The sequence below is a fragment of the Anser anser genome (assembly GCF_964211835.1).
Source record: "Anser anser genome assembly, chromosome: 5".
Taxonomy (NCBI): Eukaryota; Metazoa; Chordata; class Aves; order Anseriformes; family Anatidae; genus Anser; species Anser anser.
The window spans coordinates 56,036,430-56,051,644 of NC_139725.1; the positions used below are offsets into that span (position 1 = coordinate 56,036,430).

At 36.4% G+C, this 15,215-nt stretch overlaps 1 protein-coding gene across 3 annotated transcripts in view; it reads right to left on the reverse strand.

The window, feature by feature from the left end:
• Positions 1-15,215, reverse strand: part of CDC42BPB (CDC42 binding protein kinase beta) — a 95,900-nt gene that overhangs the window by 34,596 nt on the left and 46,089 nt on the right. For all 3 annotated transcript variants that reach the window (XM_083840207.1, XM_083840206.1, XM_083840205.1), the window contains exons 5-12: positions 12,566-12,714; positions 9,050-9,143; positions 7,509-7,709; positions 5,428-5,676; positions 4,033-4,112; positions 2,839-3,005; positions 2,618-2,737; positions 476-609 (exon numbers count right to left, since the gene is read on the reverse strand). In XM_083840207.1, the coding sequence (XP_083696333.1) occupies positions 476-609; positions 2,618-2,737; positions 2,839-3,005; positions 4,033-4,112; positions 5,428-5,676; positions 7,509-7,709; positions 9,050-9,143; positions 12,566-12,714 (1,194 nt within the window). The remainder of the gene's footprint in view (positions 1-475; positions 610-2,617; positions 2,738-2,838; positions 3,006-4,032; positions 4,113-5,427; positions 5,677-7,508; positions 7,710-9,049; positions 9,144-12,565; positions 12,715-15,215) is intronic.

Genomic DNA, 15,215 nt, shown 5'->3' on the forward strand with positions numbered 1-15,215 from the left:
TAGATCTGTGAATTTAACTCCTGAGTATACTGAAGTATCTCGAGAAAAAAATAGTTAAACTAAAGCCATTCTTTAGAAAATTCCCTCCCATCCCCGAGCAGCTTCAAACTTAACAGAAGTGTTTCTTGGGCAAACCAAATCCCATTGAGCTTTGTGATTACAGTCTGTTAGCTTTTGTGTGACTACCTGGGTACGTAACCTGCAGTGTCTTCAAAGATATAAACATAGTGAACAAGTCAGTATTAAAAGGTGTTATTCCCATCTAAGAGAATATCCTTAATTAAAATTAATAAGATGTCAATCAACTTTCAAAAAGCGTGCCACCTGGGAAAACAACTGTATTGCTAACGAGATTAACAGGCTCACTAACATCTCAATATATTTTTAAAAAGCAACATTACAAATGTTGAAACCGTAATCAAAGTTGTTCTACAACTATTTTACATGACCATTTCCAAACATATTCATCCTTCACCTTATGAAGGTCCTCCTTTTCTTGCCGCAGTACTCTGCACTGTTTTTCCAGTCCTTTCAACTTATGTATAGAGTCTTCATGTTCTTGTCGAAAAGCCACTGCATCTGCAAGCTGCCCTTCCAGTTTACTTATATCTGCAGAGTAATAAATAAAGACAACTGGTCCTAAATTTATACCAAGTAAGAAACATTACTTAAATAAATGGCATAACTTTGCTTGGAAAATTAACTTCTCCATTCCATTTTTAGACAGCTTAAGGTAATGTCAGTGCATTGTCAGCTCCACGTAATTTTCTCAGCATATTAAAATAAAAATCAACAAAAAAAAAAAAAAACAAACAAAACCACACCACCCAAAGACAGTTATCTCTTGAGGTGAAAAAGCCCTCTGCTAAGGCTTTTTTTTTTTCAGTTGTTGGAATTCCAGTCCTAGTAATTTGTCTCCTAAATAGTTTTCATTGTATGACAAGTAAGACTACAGTTATTAGTGCATCCAGCAAGACAGGAAAAGACTATTTATTTCCGAGAGTAGATAAGAGCTAACAATCTGGGAAGGCAATACCATCCTGCATGAGGCAGATTTGAGACCTAACTGTCCACATTCCTACCAGTATATTCTCCTGGCAGTTCTCCCTTTAGTCTCAAAATAATTAAACAAATTTGATTTGAAATTATCACCTTTAAGCACAGAAGACTAACCACCTTTTTATATTTCTGCTCAGTCTTAGAACTGGTAAGAAATTGAACTGCCATTCTCCATTTGGTTTTAATTACTACTTCTTTTAAACAAATAAATAAGAAGTTGCACAGGGAATAACTGTATCACTTAAGTTTCATTGATGTCTGTGGCAGAACAGGAAATTAGACCTACATCTTCAGAGATCCCAAGCACTGCTGTAATGATTAAAGTAGTATTCATTTTCTGATTTTAGTACAAAGCTGTGCTAACCTCCCTCCCACTCTGCATGAACCAATGCTATTTCTTTTTAAACCAGACTGCACTGCTAGTTTTCAGTATTTAACAGCACACAACAGGCTGAAGAACTGGAAAAACCTAACCCATCTGCAGAAGCAGCACCTTAATCTAACCATTTTGACAAACCTATTACAGAATACATAAGAATAGATTTCTGATGGTGCTTTGTTGTTGGTTTTTTTTTTTGGGGGGGGGGCGGGGGAAGCACTCAGAGCAACACGGATTTCACAGCAGATGTACTTACAAAGGGGAGTATATATTGCCAAACTGTAAGAAAAAGAATCAGTTGTGACAGACAATGAACTGACACACAAAACAAGATAATGAATTAAGATTGTATTAGGAATTTGAAGCAAGGAAAAAAAAAAAGACTGATAAACAAAAAAACCCAAGTCCTCCTGAATGGAAGACAACAGTTGGAGGTTTTGGGCATCAGCAACTTGGCATCTGAACTTACTCACTACATACTACAGGCCCCTATAAACCTCTCAGCCAAGTCATCAGGATTCAAAACTACCATTTAGTTTATGACTGATTCCCTCTCAAAAAAAATCAGACACTAACAGGAGGTTTGTATGCATAAACTAATAGCATTGTCAAGCAACAGATTTTCAGTGATATGGATGAGTCAGCCTTCTCTCAGGACAGATGCCAGTATTTGTTTTTCTGCAACACTTCCTAATTAGTACATCACCAGACAGAAACACAAAGGGAGCAGGAGCTCAGAAATATTTAAATGTGAATTATCATACAACCCCCCACCCCAACCTATCCCCCTATGTTACTAAAGGGCAGCTAATCATTTTTCCCTGTTCTCTCTTACATATGCCTCCAGTAAAACTGCTCCAAAAGTGTACCCCCCCTCCCCCCCCCAAAAAAAAAGACAGGGAACAGGATCTCCCAACATTTTTACGGAAATTAACATTGTACTCTAGACTCCCCACACTAGTATATGCTATCAGGACAAGGAAGTGGAAGAAAAAGTTAAGTGCCTGCCTGGAAAAATGGAAATGCCTCTTAGTTTTGAACAAGGCTCTTAAATTTTTTTTTTTAAATACCTCAATAACATTAATTGTAATTATTGCAAAACCAAAGGATATATTTTGCTACTACTGTTAACATTAAGCTGCATTGCTATAATTACCACTAATCATGCTAGAGTCTTACCTGTTAATTTGTTCTTCAACCGTTCAATTTCTTCATTTAATTTTTTTATTTCCTTATCATGGTTCGTATTTACTGTAACACACACTGGACCTTGGAGGCTCTGCATTGTCTGCGTAGATTCTTAAAATCAGAAAAGGAAGGAAAAAAGTTGTTCAATAAAATACAATCCAATTCTTCCTAATGAGAAGAACTAAGAACCCAAAGAAACGTAAGCCACTAACCTTGCAGTTTTCGGTTCAAATCCTGCTTTTCTTGCTCTAATTTCCTTATTTTCTTTTCATAACCTTCTATTTGTGAAGTGTTCTTTAAGTCACGCTGTACATCCACATCTTTGGATACAGTGTCAGATTGCATTGCACTCTTTAAAGTGCCTCTGTCAGATAAAGAGCTGAAAACAAATACGTAAGTTAGAATATTCTAATAAATACTCACAGTAGTCTACAGCAGCAAAACGCTGGGATTCCACCAAATACGCACCTTAAATTTACAAGAACAATTAGCACAGTAGTTGTTACTGTTGAGATAACAGTCAGGGTAGATACTGTGATTACTCCCTAGCTACTGTGTATGCTGGTGTAGAATTAAGATATTTGCATTCATGACCTTAAAGATGCTGATTTATGTTCACTTTACAAACTACTTGAATGATTAAAAATATTAACTTCCTCTGCCAAACTTTACTGCCTGACAGCAAAGGAAGCAGAATAGAATGTGTACCTGCACTGAAACAACTGAGAAAGAAAACCAGAAGTTGGATAGATTTAGTTAAGCCATGTGATTTTACCCTGAAAAAGATGAGTGCACTGGGTCCTTTCTGCAACAGTATCGTGGAGATAAATCTCAGCAAATAGAAACATGGGAATAACAAAAAGGACAGAATAACCTCACAATCAGAGGCACAAGTATATATTTGAGGGATCTCTGAAGACAGATGGAGGCTTACTTCCATTTCAAAGATTGGCAAGAGTGAGCTATCTTAGTCTGTGCTCAGAACCATCTGAAAATCAGGAACCTGCACTGGAGTAACACTAAATTATGTTAACTTTGCCTGTCAACAAGGTTTAGGAGCAATAAACTAATCCTGAATTGTTTCTGGCGGACACGCAACATGGACAAGAACTTGCTTTTAGCCTCTCAAGGCAGGAAGAGCAAGTTTTAAGAGCAAGTTTGCCACCTAACATGACAAATCTAGTCCCTTAAATTTCATTTGTTTCAAATAAAGGAAATTAAATACTAAAGCACTTAATCTTGGCAAGCATGATCAAAACATGTTCAGACACTTGAAAAAAATGGGATAAAGATTTATCCACTGACACATAGACATCAATCTTTCTACTTGTTTATAAAAATGACATCTTCCTAGAATCAGCTGTATTTGGGAAACAAGTTTAATGAACAACATATCCTTTGCTTACCTATCGGTTGTGTACGTAAACCCAACAAATGGTAAATGCAATCCAGAGAAGCCTGTATGAGAACTTGGTGGCACCACTTCCTGCATAAAAACAACAGGCATGAAAAACCAAAAAAGAACCCATACAGAACTAAAGGTATTTGATTTAGTCACATAGTTTAGAAGAAACAGCTGATGGAAAGCCTTTTCTTAGAGCACACCAATTCCCAACTGGCGATTATGCTTCATTGCATAGCCTTCCATTGTCCTTGTATGAACTTTATTTCAGATTAGGTCACTTAATATAATGACCTGAATTTAGGAGCCTCCTTTTTGTGAACTGGCACTTGAAAGGGCAGCGTTTCAACAAGTTCAAAGCACAATACAACCATTAAAAGAAAACCCGAAACTTCCAAGTTCCTAATTAAAAGTGACCTGGCTTGAAAACGCATGCTGTTTTCTTTAGTGTTCTTGTTACTGCTAGACAGGTAATCAAAACCCAAGCCAAAAAAGCTCTTCATTTTTTGGAACGCAAGCTGATGAACAAATTAACACGAAAGCTCCCTACTCTTCCTGATAGGAGTTTGTAAACTACTAACACAACAGAAATGGAGGAGCAGAACATCAATGCCCCCACACCCAAACAGCCTCCTGGTTCTTAAGTGACTTAAGTAGCAGCAATTTGAGTTCTCTCACTTGGACAGCTGCTATGACAAGCTGCACGAAGAATATATGCGTATTTTAAGACAGACATTCATATTTGATAACAAATAAAACAAAATACTTGTAAATAAATAAATAAATCTAAAATTCTTATAAAGGTAAAAAGACAAGATTTTTTTTCCTACCTAAACGTTTTAATTTTGGCTGACCGTGCTATTTTTCTTGTTTTAGCATTGAATAAGTCATTCCAAACGTGAAAAAAAAAAAAATTAAAAAAATTTCATCCCTTTGTCATTCTGGGTTTTCAGAAATTGTGAGCTTCTTTTCTAAACGGTAACACTTGACAAACTGGGTCAATTCTGATATAAATAACAACAGTTTAGTGGGATTTCGTTCTTCTGAAATTTCTCAGAGCAGTCCTGCTTGTGGATTTTCATTTGACCATTCATGTCACTACAACTGCAATAAGAATACTACCCGTTCCTGTAAGATTGTACCACAGTGCATATCCATAAGAAAGTACAACTAAATTTGCTAGACTCAGGAACCTGTTTCATGGCTTTTTAGAATTTAGAACAAAATAATAAGATATCTTATTTCATTTGCACAGCTTATTAACAGACTATTTGCTCCTTTTACTTAAAAAATTACAAACAAAAAGCACGCATCAATTTGGAAATTAAGTTCTCACTACTACCTTACAGTGCAGCAAAGTTGCATACTTGCAGTAGCAATGTTAAAATAAAAGACTCACTGGATTTCTTAAAACATCATCATCTACATCAAAGTTTGAGGTGTCAGATGGACTGCTAACTTCTGGAATATAAGGTGCTTCTAGGTTTCGGATGTTGTCCCAATTAAGTCCTTCAAAAAATGCATGAGACTTAAAATCCTCTATTCCATTCTGTCCCAGTCTACGTTCTCTGCTGCAGATAAGTCGCTGAATAAGATCTTTTGCTTCTTCAGATACATCTGTAACATGGGATGGAAACTGAAATCTTTCCTACAAAAAAACAAATTGAGAAATTTTAAAGAGAATCCGTTCCACAGTTTTCAACAGTGATTTCAAAAAGGAAGTGCTAAATCACTCCAATAAAACTGGAAACGAATAGGCAGACATTGTTCCAGCCCCAGTGAGCAGCAGCACAGTACTATACGTTCATTAATAGACTTGTTGTGTTAAAATGGATTTTGAGGCCAAGTAATCACTTCTTGATTCCTTTCATACAGACCTGTTTGAAACTAGCTGTGAGTACAGTAACTCCTATGAAAATCAGGCTTTTTTGGAAGCCAGACAGAAGTTTTGACACACTACAGTACATTAAAGATCATGCAATAAGGGCATACACTCACTGGTATTCTTAGACATACATCCACTGATCTGCTGAAGATCTACTCCTTGAGATTTTATTTATTTCAGCTCTTAATGGCCCACAATATTAGTCAATCCCCCACAAAACACTGTTATAATTAAGGATGTATTTTTCTAATATATACATTTTCCCTATCAAAATAATTACTAATATTACTATAATTTTCCTATTAAAATATAATTTCACTAAGATTTATATTAGCATAAACAGAAAATCTAAAAATGTACTTACCACTAACACATAATGTTACTCTAAATAAAATTGGGAAAACTTCTTGACTATATAGCGGAAGTAGTAGTAAGCTAAAATATTGAAGGTTCTTGTTTGTTGTTTTTTTCAATAAAGGACTATAGAATATTTAACATTTTACAATACATCTTTTCAAGGGCAGAATGAGACCGTTAGGGTCCAAAATAGCATAACTCAAATTAAAATTTAAAATGCCCATTGAAAAACATAACATCACATTGATTTTGTGTCCAAATAATACTGCAATATTAAATCTGCAGGACAACAGCTTTAAACATCCTTGAAAGCAGGTTAACAGCTAGGTAGCCAGCAGTTACCCACAAGCTGGTTACATATTTCTAACATAATACAGAAAAGTTTGCCACCAATTAGTTCATTGAAGAAATTAAAGCAAAAGAGAGATTAATGTTGACTACTGCAAGGGTGTCAGCTCTAAGAAGGATTTCATGTCTTATCCATCACTGCTTCACTATGAGAGCACAGCGTTGTAAACACCAGTACATTCAACCTGGGAAGAAGAAAATGCAACAGCGCTCCCTGTACAACAGCTTCTGGCTAGATAAGATGAGGACGTCCATAAATCACATACTCCTACCACACCTCTCAAAAGGACACCATTAACTGGTTAATTCTTACTCTCTAATGTTCACAAGGCACACAGAAGTTTCAAAACTTTTCTACTACTTTGACTTTGGACAAAATCCCCTGACCTCACGTTCTTCATGCAGCTCAAAAGCTCATGTTTTTCTGCCACTTCTATTCTGAGCAACTCTCCCCTGGCCTCATGTTCTTCATGCAGCTCATGTCCACACTGGTTGACTTGTCTGTTTCCATTTTTTGTACTGATTAGCAGTGTGACAAAACGTGCACAGCTGCGTATATAATGTATTACTTCATTTCTCCTGCACAGTCCAGAAGAAACTTTCAATCGGCCTAAAATAAGAGTTGTTTTTAATTTTTGTTTCATGAACATGGTTTAAGATTTTTCAAGAACATCACCACTTAGGAAAAAAATCAAATTAACAAAGAATTCGATTTCTGCAGTTCAGAGATGCCAATTTTCCTAAAAACTGAACTAACAGATCTACATAGTTAGATATTGTTCTAAACCATCATGAAAAAAGCAATAGACTACCACCCACATCAGTATTTTGCAGTGACAGCAGTCTCTCCGTAAATGTTAAAAATCAATATAAATGTATTTATTTCTTACTTCATGATTCATAATCTTCCCGTAGGTTTCCACTAAGGACTCTGCATAAAAGGGTGTTTCACCATAAAGCATTTCATACATGCAGACACCCAGTGACCACCAGTCACATTCAGGTCCATATTTTCCCATTCCATCCTCCATTGCTTGCAGTATCTCAGGGGAGATGTAGTCAGGTGTACCCACTGCTACTGAGGACTGCACCTTAAAAATAAGGCAAACATCGTTCTGGTTAGTTTTCAGGTTCTCTCAGCAACATTTACTCATACACTAGTACTTTTGCAAACAGATACATCAGTACATTATTCTGGGAAGGGAAGAGATTTATTAAAAAAATGACAGCAACAAAATAAAGATGATATTCAGAAAGTAACAGACTATAATTCAGTCCACTTCTGCATGACATCAGTACATTTTATTCTGCAAACAGTAAAAACTCAAAATAGTCATAGCTTTTTTCAGAATTCAGACAGACAGGAAAACGTTTTCCCTTTATATATATATATATATATATATTTATGTGTGTGTGTGTATTTTTGTACTTAAAAATTGCAATTGGTTGACAGAAGTTGAAATGAAAAATTAAAAAGCAGGAAGTTCACGCTCTATGCTTGAGTTTTACAGTTTCATTTGAAGATAGCAAAACAAGGTTCCAGGGCAAGTAGTGCCCTATTTTTACTATGTTCACAACAGTGGTTTAACACTTATATAGCCTAATTGTGGATAAAATACAGGAATTAAGGTAATTAGCTTTGTTGTGTCCAAGTAGTAGGTAAGCCTTGACCATCAGGGCAGTGGCAGAAAAGTAATCTCTAGGAATACATTCTAAGGGTTAACGGAGTTACAATGGCTCCATCCAATTTATTCTGTTTTTTAATAAGGTAAATCCTTAACAGGCATTCTATGACTGCAGAATGTCACCAAAACCTGGAGTCTGTGCCACATCCGGCGAATATCGCATGCCGTATTTTGGCAGAATTGACACTCCTAGAAGCACCTCAAACTAGGGAGAGCAGAAAACCTCACGAGCAATTTAACTCTTAGGGGTGTATCCTATCTGGTACACAAGATGGCAAATTACCACAGTATTGCTGTTTCTTTTGTAAAAGGCACGTGAAATAAACTGCTTAGAAAGTATGTCCTCATTTTGGATTACTTTTACTTTAAATCTGTCATGACTGTTAGGTTCCTGGTCACCCATGATTCTAGTGCATAAATACCATCAGACTTTTATCCTTTTTTAGCACAGGCTCTTTGGACAGTTCATAAAAATCTCATGAGAACTCAATGAGTAGTAGGAGAAAAGGTGAAAGACAGAAAAACATAGCAAAGAATAACTTTAAATGCAGCCTGTAAAACAAGAAGAGTGAAAAAATGTTTTATATAAACGTGTTGCACATTTCCCTCAATTTTTAGCATGTCATAAAGTTTACAATCTATCACCTCCTTGGTGCACACTGATAACATGTAATAAATTTAAGATCAGAAACTCACATAAATGGTACCACTACCAACAATGCAATTTAATTTTGCTTCATACATACCGTGCCATCTTCACTCATTTTCAGACAGGACCCAAAGTCTGCCAGTCGTATGTGGCCATTCATGTCCAAAAGAACATTATCAGGCTTTATGTCCCTGTCATAACAGAAAGAAGTGAAAAATTTAAATACAAAGTACGAGCTGCACTTGTACAAATTGCATCAAAATTACAGTTTTACATTGGATACCCACTGATGCAAACTCATTATTTTGACCCTTTCTTCCTGATGAACTTAAAACTTTGCCTGCAATATTGAAGCTTCAGATTACATCAAATTTTCAGCTCATCAAAGCTGAGCTCTGCTCCCATAATCAAACAGAACAGTTACACAGAATGATACAACTAACAGATAGGTAGTTTACCTTATCAACCTCCTTTCAAGATTATATGCATCCTAATATGCTTTTGGAGGGGCAAGAAAGATAAAAGGCAATTTTTTAATTTGATTTTTTTTTGGCTAAGATTTATAACTAACTTACAGCTTCTTATCCAGAAAGATTTTTCATTGTTTCTCTAAATTTTGTCCAGTATTTTTCAATTGCTGTTCAAGACCATCTTTCTATATACTACCGCATAACACATTTGCTTCTATGGGTACCTAAAGACACTTGCATCCTGTGTACATACAGCAGTTACTCTACAAAGCGCTGAATTCCCCTAGCTCTAGGATCAGGGCAATGCCATTTCAACAGGATACAGTAATGGGAGAAAGTCTCCTGGATCAACCACTTCATTCCTATTCATACATGTACACAGCGAGTTATAGATGGCATTCAGCATGCTAAAGCTACTACATGACATGGAACTAAGATTTCCATTTCATTGCAGCTCATTACTTAATATTATTTTTGATACCAAGAAGGCAGCCGAAAAAGATTTAGAGCATGTAAACTAAATTTAGTCCACCAACTACGTTTTCTCTCACTTCTTTGTGCTCAAAACTAAAAGATGGACAGACATCCAAATTTAATATGACAGTCTTGATGCCCACCACATAATTTTAATTGATAGCCTCAAAATATCCAGCATTATTTTCAGAGCACCAAGTCAATATGTTGAGAAAGGAAGAGAGATGAGCAAGTGGAGAAAGTAGAACTAACCCAGCTACACACCAATTCTGCAGGCTAAGAATGAGAATATTCAAGCCTTGCAATCTAACTTGCACCAGTGTCCTTCCCTTTCCTTAGCCAACACCACCCTGGATCAGCTCACAACATGCCAGCATTTCACCATGCCATTTTGAAATATTAACTGAGCTAGCCAAAAAAAAGATAACCAAACCAATAAATCTGTGTTTTTTGTTTTAGATACCATATATATTCCAATAATAATGTGTATTATTAATAAATAGAACATGTGCTTTACGTTAAACCCACCAATCCTGTTGCATCACTGAATGCGGAATTTCTTTTCAAATGGGAAGTTCCAAATGTCAGCACACCCGCCCAAAAACTTTAGAATTGTACGCTAGCTTAAGCTTAATTTGAAGGGAAGAGACTTGAATTAGTAGGAACAAGATAAAAAACATGCTCTAAAACACCCTGCTGCATAGAGGTGGATACTGACAATGTATGTCTGCTTTTTCAGCTGCTGAATTCTACTATTTCACACTTGGGCAGACATGAAAAAAATCAAAATGGGTTTAACAAAGGGTCCTCATATGTTTAAAAATCCTGATACATTTTTCCAACACAAAATTGAATTGCTACTTTTTAACCAAGGGCTAATGCTTTGAAATTTATTATCGAAACTTCACCAATACTGCTACTAATAGCAGTATTAAGACAAAATATCAGTGCTAATGTATGCCTATCAACATAAATTAAATGCATATTTACTTGTTACAGGACAGAAAAGTATTTGTTAACCCAGAAATCTAGACCACTTCAACTACAGTTTCCCAATAAACTTATTAGTAATTTTGTATTGTTAAATTTATTTCATGCATTTCAGTTCTAAGGCCTGTACAGATTTCCCTTATAGTCCCACAAATTAGAGTTGAGCTCAGTAGGAGCAGAGGACTATTAAAACATACACAACTATGCAAGGGTTTTTTGTTGTTGTTGTTGTTTAAATAACACCATTCACAGTGCCTTTCGAAGCATGAGCCAATCTCATCCACCACATCTCTGCTTTTCTGCTTTGCATTCAGATCTCGCTTGCCTAAGGGAACACTGTTTCTGTTGAGAAAGGCTTAATGCCTCATCTCTGAGCCCCACTGTTTCCTATCTACAGCTAACAGGTCATATAAGCCTTTAAAGGGTCCTTGAAATCCTCCCCAGAGCAATCATGCTTCTTCCTAATCCACTGCAGTTGCCAAGCAGTAACTTCTTGGGCATTCATACATCTCCCATTCATCCTATGCTTTGGCCTTGGAACCGTTCATTCCTATTGCCACAAGAGACATTCATTCAACCCATGCAAAGTTGCAGTTGGTCAGGTTCCACTCCTCGGAAATGGGTGCAATAGTGCCTCTGGTGAACTTCTCCAAATCCGTACCATTTTAACATCCTCACATATTGTCCACATTTACCCACAGGAGTATTACTGTCTGTATTTTATGGAGTTACAATTTATGGAGTTACAAATTAAGGCATAAAGAGGTAAAGGGACTTGGTGGTCAAGATCTACCTGCTAAGTAAATAGTATGAAGCCCACTTCTCCTGAGACGGGACTTCAGGAACCTGCTTGTATGGCCTATAAGCAGACTTCACACAGACAAAAAACACCACTACTCTCACGCTTAATATTTTCTAACTTCTTTGTTACTGAAATTAAGCTGTAAGGTCAGTGTATAAAGATACAACCACAAAGATTTCCAGTATTATTAAAATTTTGCTTTCTAATTGATATATCACACACAGTGTCTAAATCTGAAAACAAAACCAAGGATAGAAATTCTCACTTGTTCAAGATTCTTGAAATGACACAATATTTATCAAACATCTCCCCTGCACTACTAATAGCTCTTCTGAGACAGTCAGCCCGAGAGATGACCCAAAAAAGAAGTGTGCTTTACCTGCCTGACCCATTTTCTCTTACTCAGAATAAGGAATGTTATATTTTTAACTGCTTCAGAACACAACCTAAGTTACCACGATTGTAGGTACTGATCTGGAATATGCATCCTGTGTTGTAGAAACAATTAGACAGGCACATGCCCCCTCATCACAAAATTCATCAATTTGAGGATAAGCTGAGGTAAACAGATTCACTGTTACCATGGCCTTATGATAGGTAGATTTCATGAAGAGAACTGAGAGTAAGTCAAGAAGTCTGATTCAAACTAAAAGTTTTAGTAAAAGGTTAGTCAGATAAATACCACTGCTTTTAATACCAGTCCATCAGAATTTGGTATTTAAAGTCTTATAGCAGTTATAATATAGTTTGTAGTCAGCATGTGCCCACAGCAGCTTGCCTGTGGCTACGGTGCCCATTTGTATTTGTAGTAATAGCTTTAAGATTAATTTCATATAGATGTAAATGTGTTTTTTTCTCAAGCGAGATGGCACTTTACCTGTGCACATAATGCAGCTCGTGTATGGAATGTATAGCAAGCACCATTTCACCAATGTAGAACCTTGCCATATCTTCAGGAAGTTTGTCTTCAAACTTACTGAGAAGCGTCAGCAAGTCACCACCAACATAGTAGTCCATCACTAGATACTGGAAAGGGAGAAAGAAAGCAGTTATGTACTGAGACACAGCTGTTAAGGGAAAAAAATAAAGTTTATCAGTTAACTGCTAGGAAAACAAACCTTTTCACTATTTTTTTCTATCCATATGAAATGAAGTTAAAATTAGTAATCCTCCGTGTTACGTTTGTTCAGTGTAAAAACATACCATATTCCTTTAATAATTACAGTAATAATGATACATCAGCATTCTACCCTTATCATAAATTTATAGAGAGAGAAAGCAACTACAATCAAGTAAATCAGGGTGAGTTTATCTCTGTATTAACTACAATGTTACCAAAAAAATCCAGTATCACCAGAAATTAACGTAGGTCATCAACACAAACTGAAAAATTTCCAGAGGGGATAGTAAGAAAAAATAATTAAAAACGATAGTTAAAAAAAGTGAAAGAATATTAGTATTACACTTAACATGAACAGAAAATAATAATACCACTTAGAAAATAGAACGATTTTTGAATGGGAAACAATAAGGATTAATATTTTGAAGTTTAATTTATGCAAGTGGCTTTTTGCCTGACTTGCACATTTATTATCAGGTGTTAGAATGTGAGAAGCAGCATGCAACTGAACATAGGATATTTATCTTAAGATATAATATTTTATAATATAAGCATCTGCTGAGGCAAACTCTTTATAGAAGCAATAAACAATACGCACTCTTCCTCCACACATTATTTTGATTAAAATTTCACTGAAAACTTCTCTGGAAAGTATTAGCGCTCATTAGATCGATGCAGCTCAGTCTAAAATAAACATCTCATTACTACTTTTAGCTTTGGTACCATTTCAATACTACTTGAGGTTCCAAAAGTAGGATTTATCACACCACCATCCTCTAACATTCATCTTGGCACATGCCACACCACGGATGCGTAACAGAGCTGGCAGGAACTTCATGACACTGTGGCAGGGAGGCTCATGACAAGCCAGAGGCACTACAGCAGCAGGAAATTTAAGAATCAAACATTTGGGTTCTTGTGACTGTATTTCAATGAAAAAGGAAATAGCCTCCAAGGCCAACCAACCATTATTCTGTCTATTGAAAGAACCAACACAGATACAGTTAACAAGTGAAAGAAACGGGCTTGGACTTGCTATTTGGTTTTCATACCACAAAACAGGGATTAGGCTCAGTTATTTCCTAGCAAAACGCACCTAAATCCAGACCATCACTCAGCATATATTGACTACATTTAGTACCAGCAGTCCTGAGCCTTTTTGTTCCATGCTTCCCACTCCTTGATATATGATTTTAGGAGTAACTTTACTTATTCTGGAAATAACTTTCCAAAGCAGTCATCTGATTTTTCTCATCAAAGTAAAACAGCTTAGAATCTAGTGTTGCTGCTACTGATTCTTCTTCCACCAGAGAAGCACAATAAAGAAGATAAGAATCCGAAGTAACAGTAAGTGCACCACTATCCATTTCCTTACGATGCTGTGCCTTACAAGAGTGACTCCAAAAGGCCTCTGCTTTGATATTGTTCTGCATATCATTACAGCTTAATTTGACAGGCAAATTTCATGATTTATGTTGAAACCAACCAGCCTGTATTGCACAACACCACAAGGAATTTTGAACGTTTGTTGGAACACTGCATGCACACAACAATTATGTTTGGGAAGGAAAGGCTACAGAGAGGAACCAGAAATGTTTTAAGAGGGATATTGTATTACACTATTTTCTCTTAAATTCAAGGCTAAGAGAGCTTATAGAGCCTTCTGTGGGATCTGAAATAGAATGCCTGTCAAAGAGGCATCATTGCCTGCTTCTCAGCTCCCACAGCATTCGTAATGCAGTGAGAACTCAGCCGACCCGTGAAACGAGGAGCCTGGATCAGGGGAACACAGTGAACCTATTCTATAACAAATATCAAGTTTTATTCATCCTCCACATCTTCCCCTTCTTGCCCAGTGGCACTTCGCTCTTCACATTGGGTTAAAATGAAGGGTATTATGACACTTACATTTAGACATATTTTTCTTCCTGGAAAGAAGTTGTATCAAACAGGAAGAGTAGTTAGAAATCAGCGGGGGAAAAAAAAGGCATCTAAATACCCTTATGAACACTCAGGAACGAGATTGGGAAATAAAAATTTCCCTCTTGATAGAATTTCTGGTAAATCGCAGGAAAACTCACAGATTTCAGTCTGGGATAGATTATGAACTTCAGGTCTCATGCGTGTTTAAAATATGCATGGACTACGTCTTACCTACCCCCTATCTATTTCAGTAGAATCACCAAAGGCTTACTTAATCCATCTTGTCTCAAACTGTCTCTGCAAAAATCTTTCTACGAACCAGAAAAAGCCATGCTAGCATTTCAACACACTGTCATTTAAGACTTGACTGTTCAGAACACACTACAATGTGATACATTTGCCTCAAACATGTAAAACTAGAGGAGCAGAACCAGAAAATGAAACTCCAGAACATGTACTTTTTGTTGAATTTGTTTCATGCTTA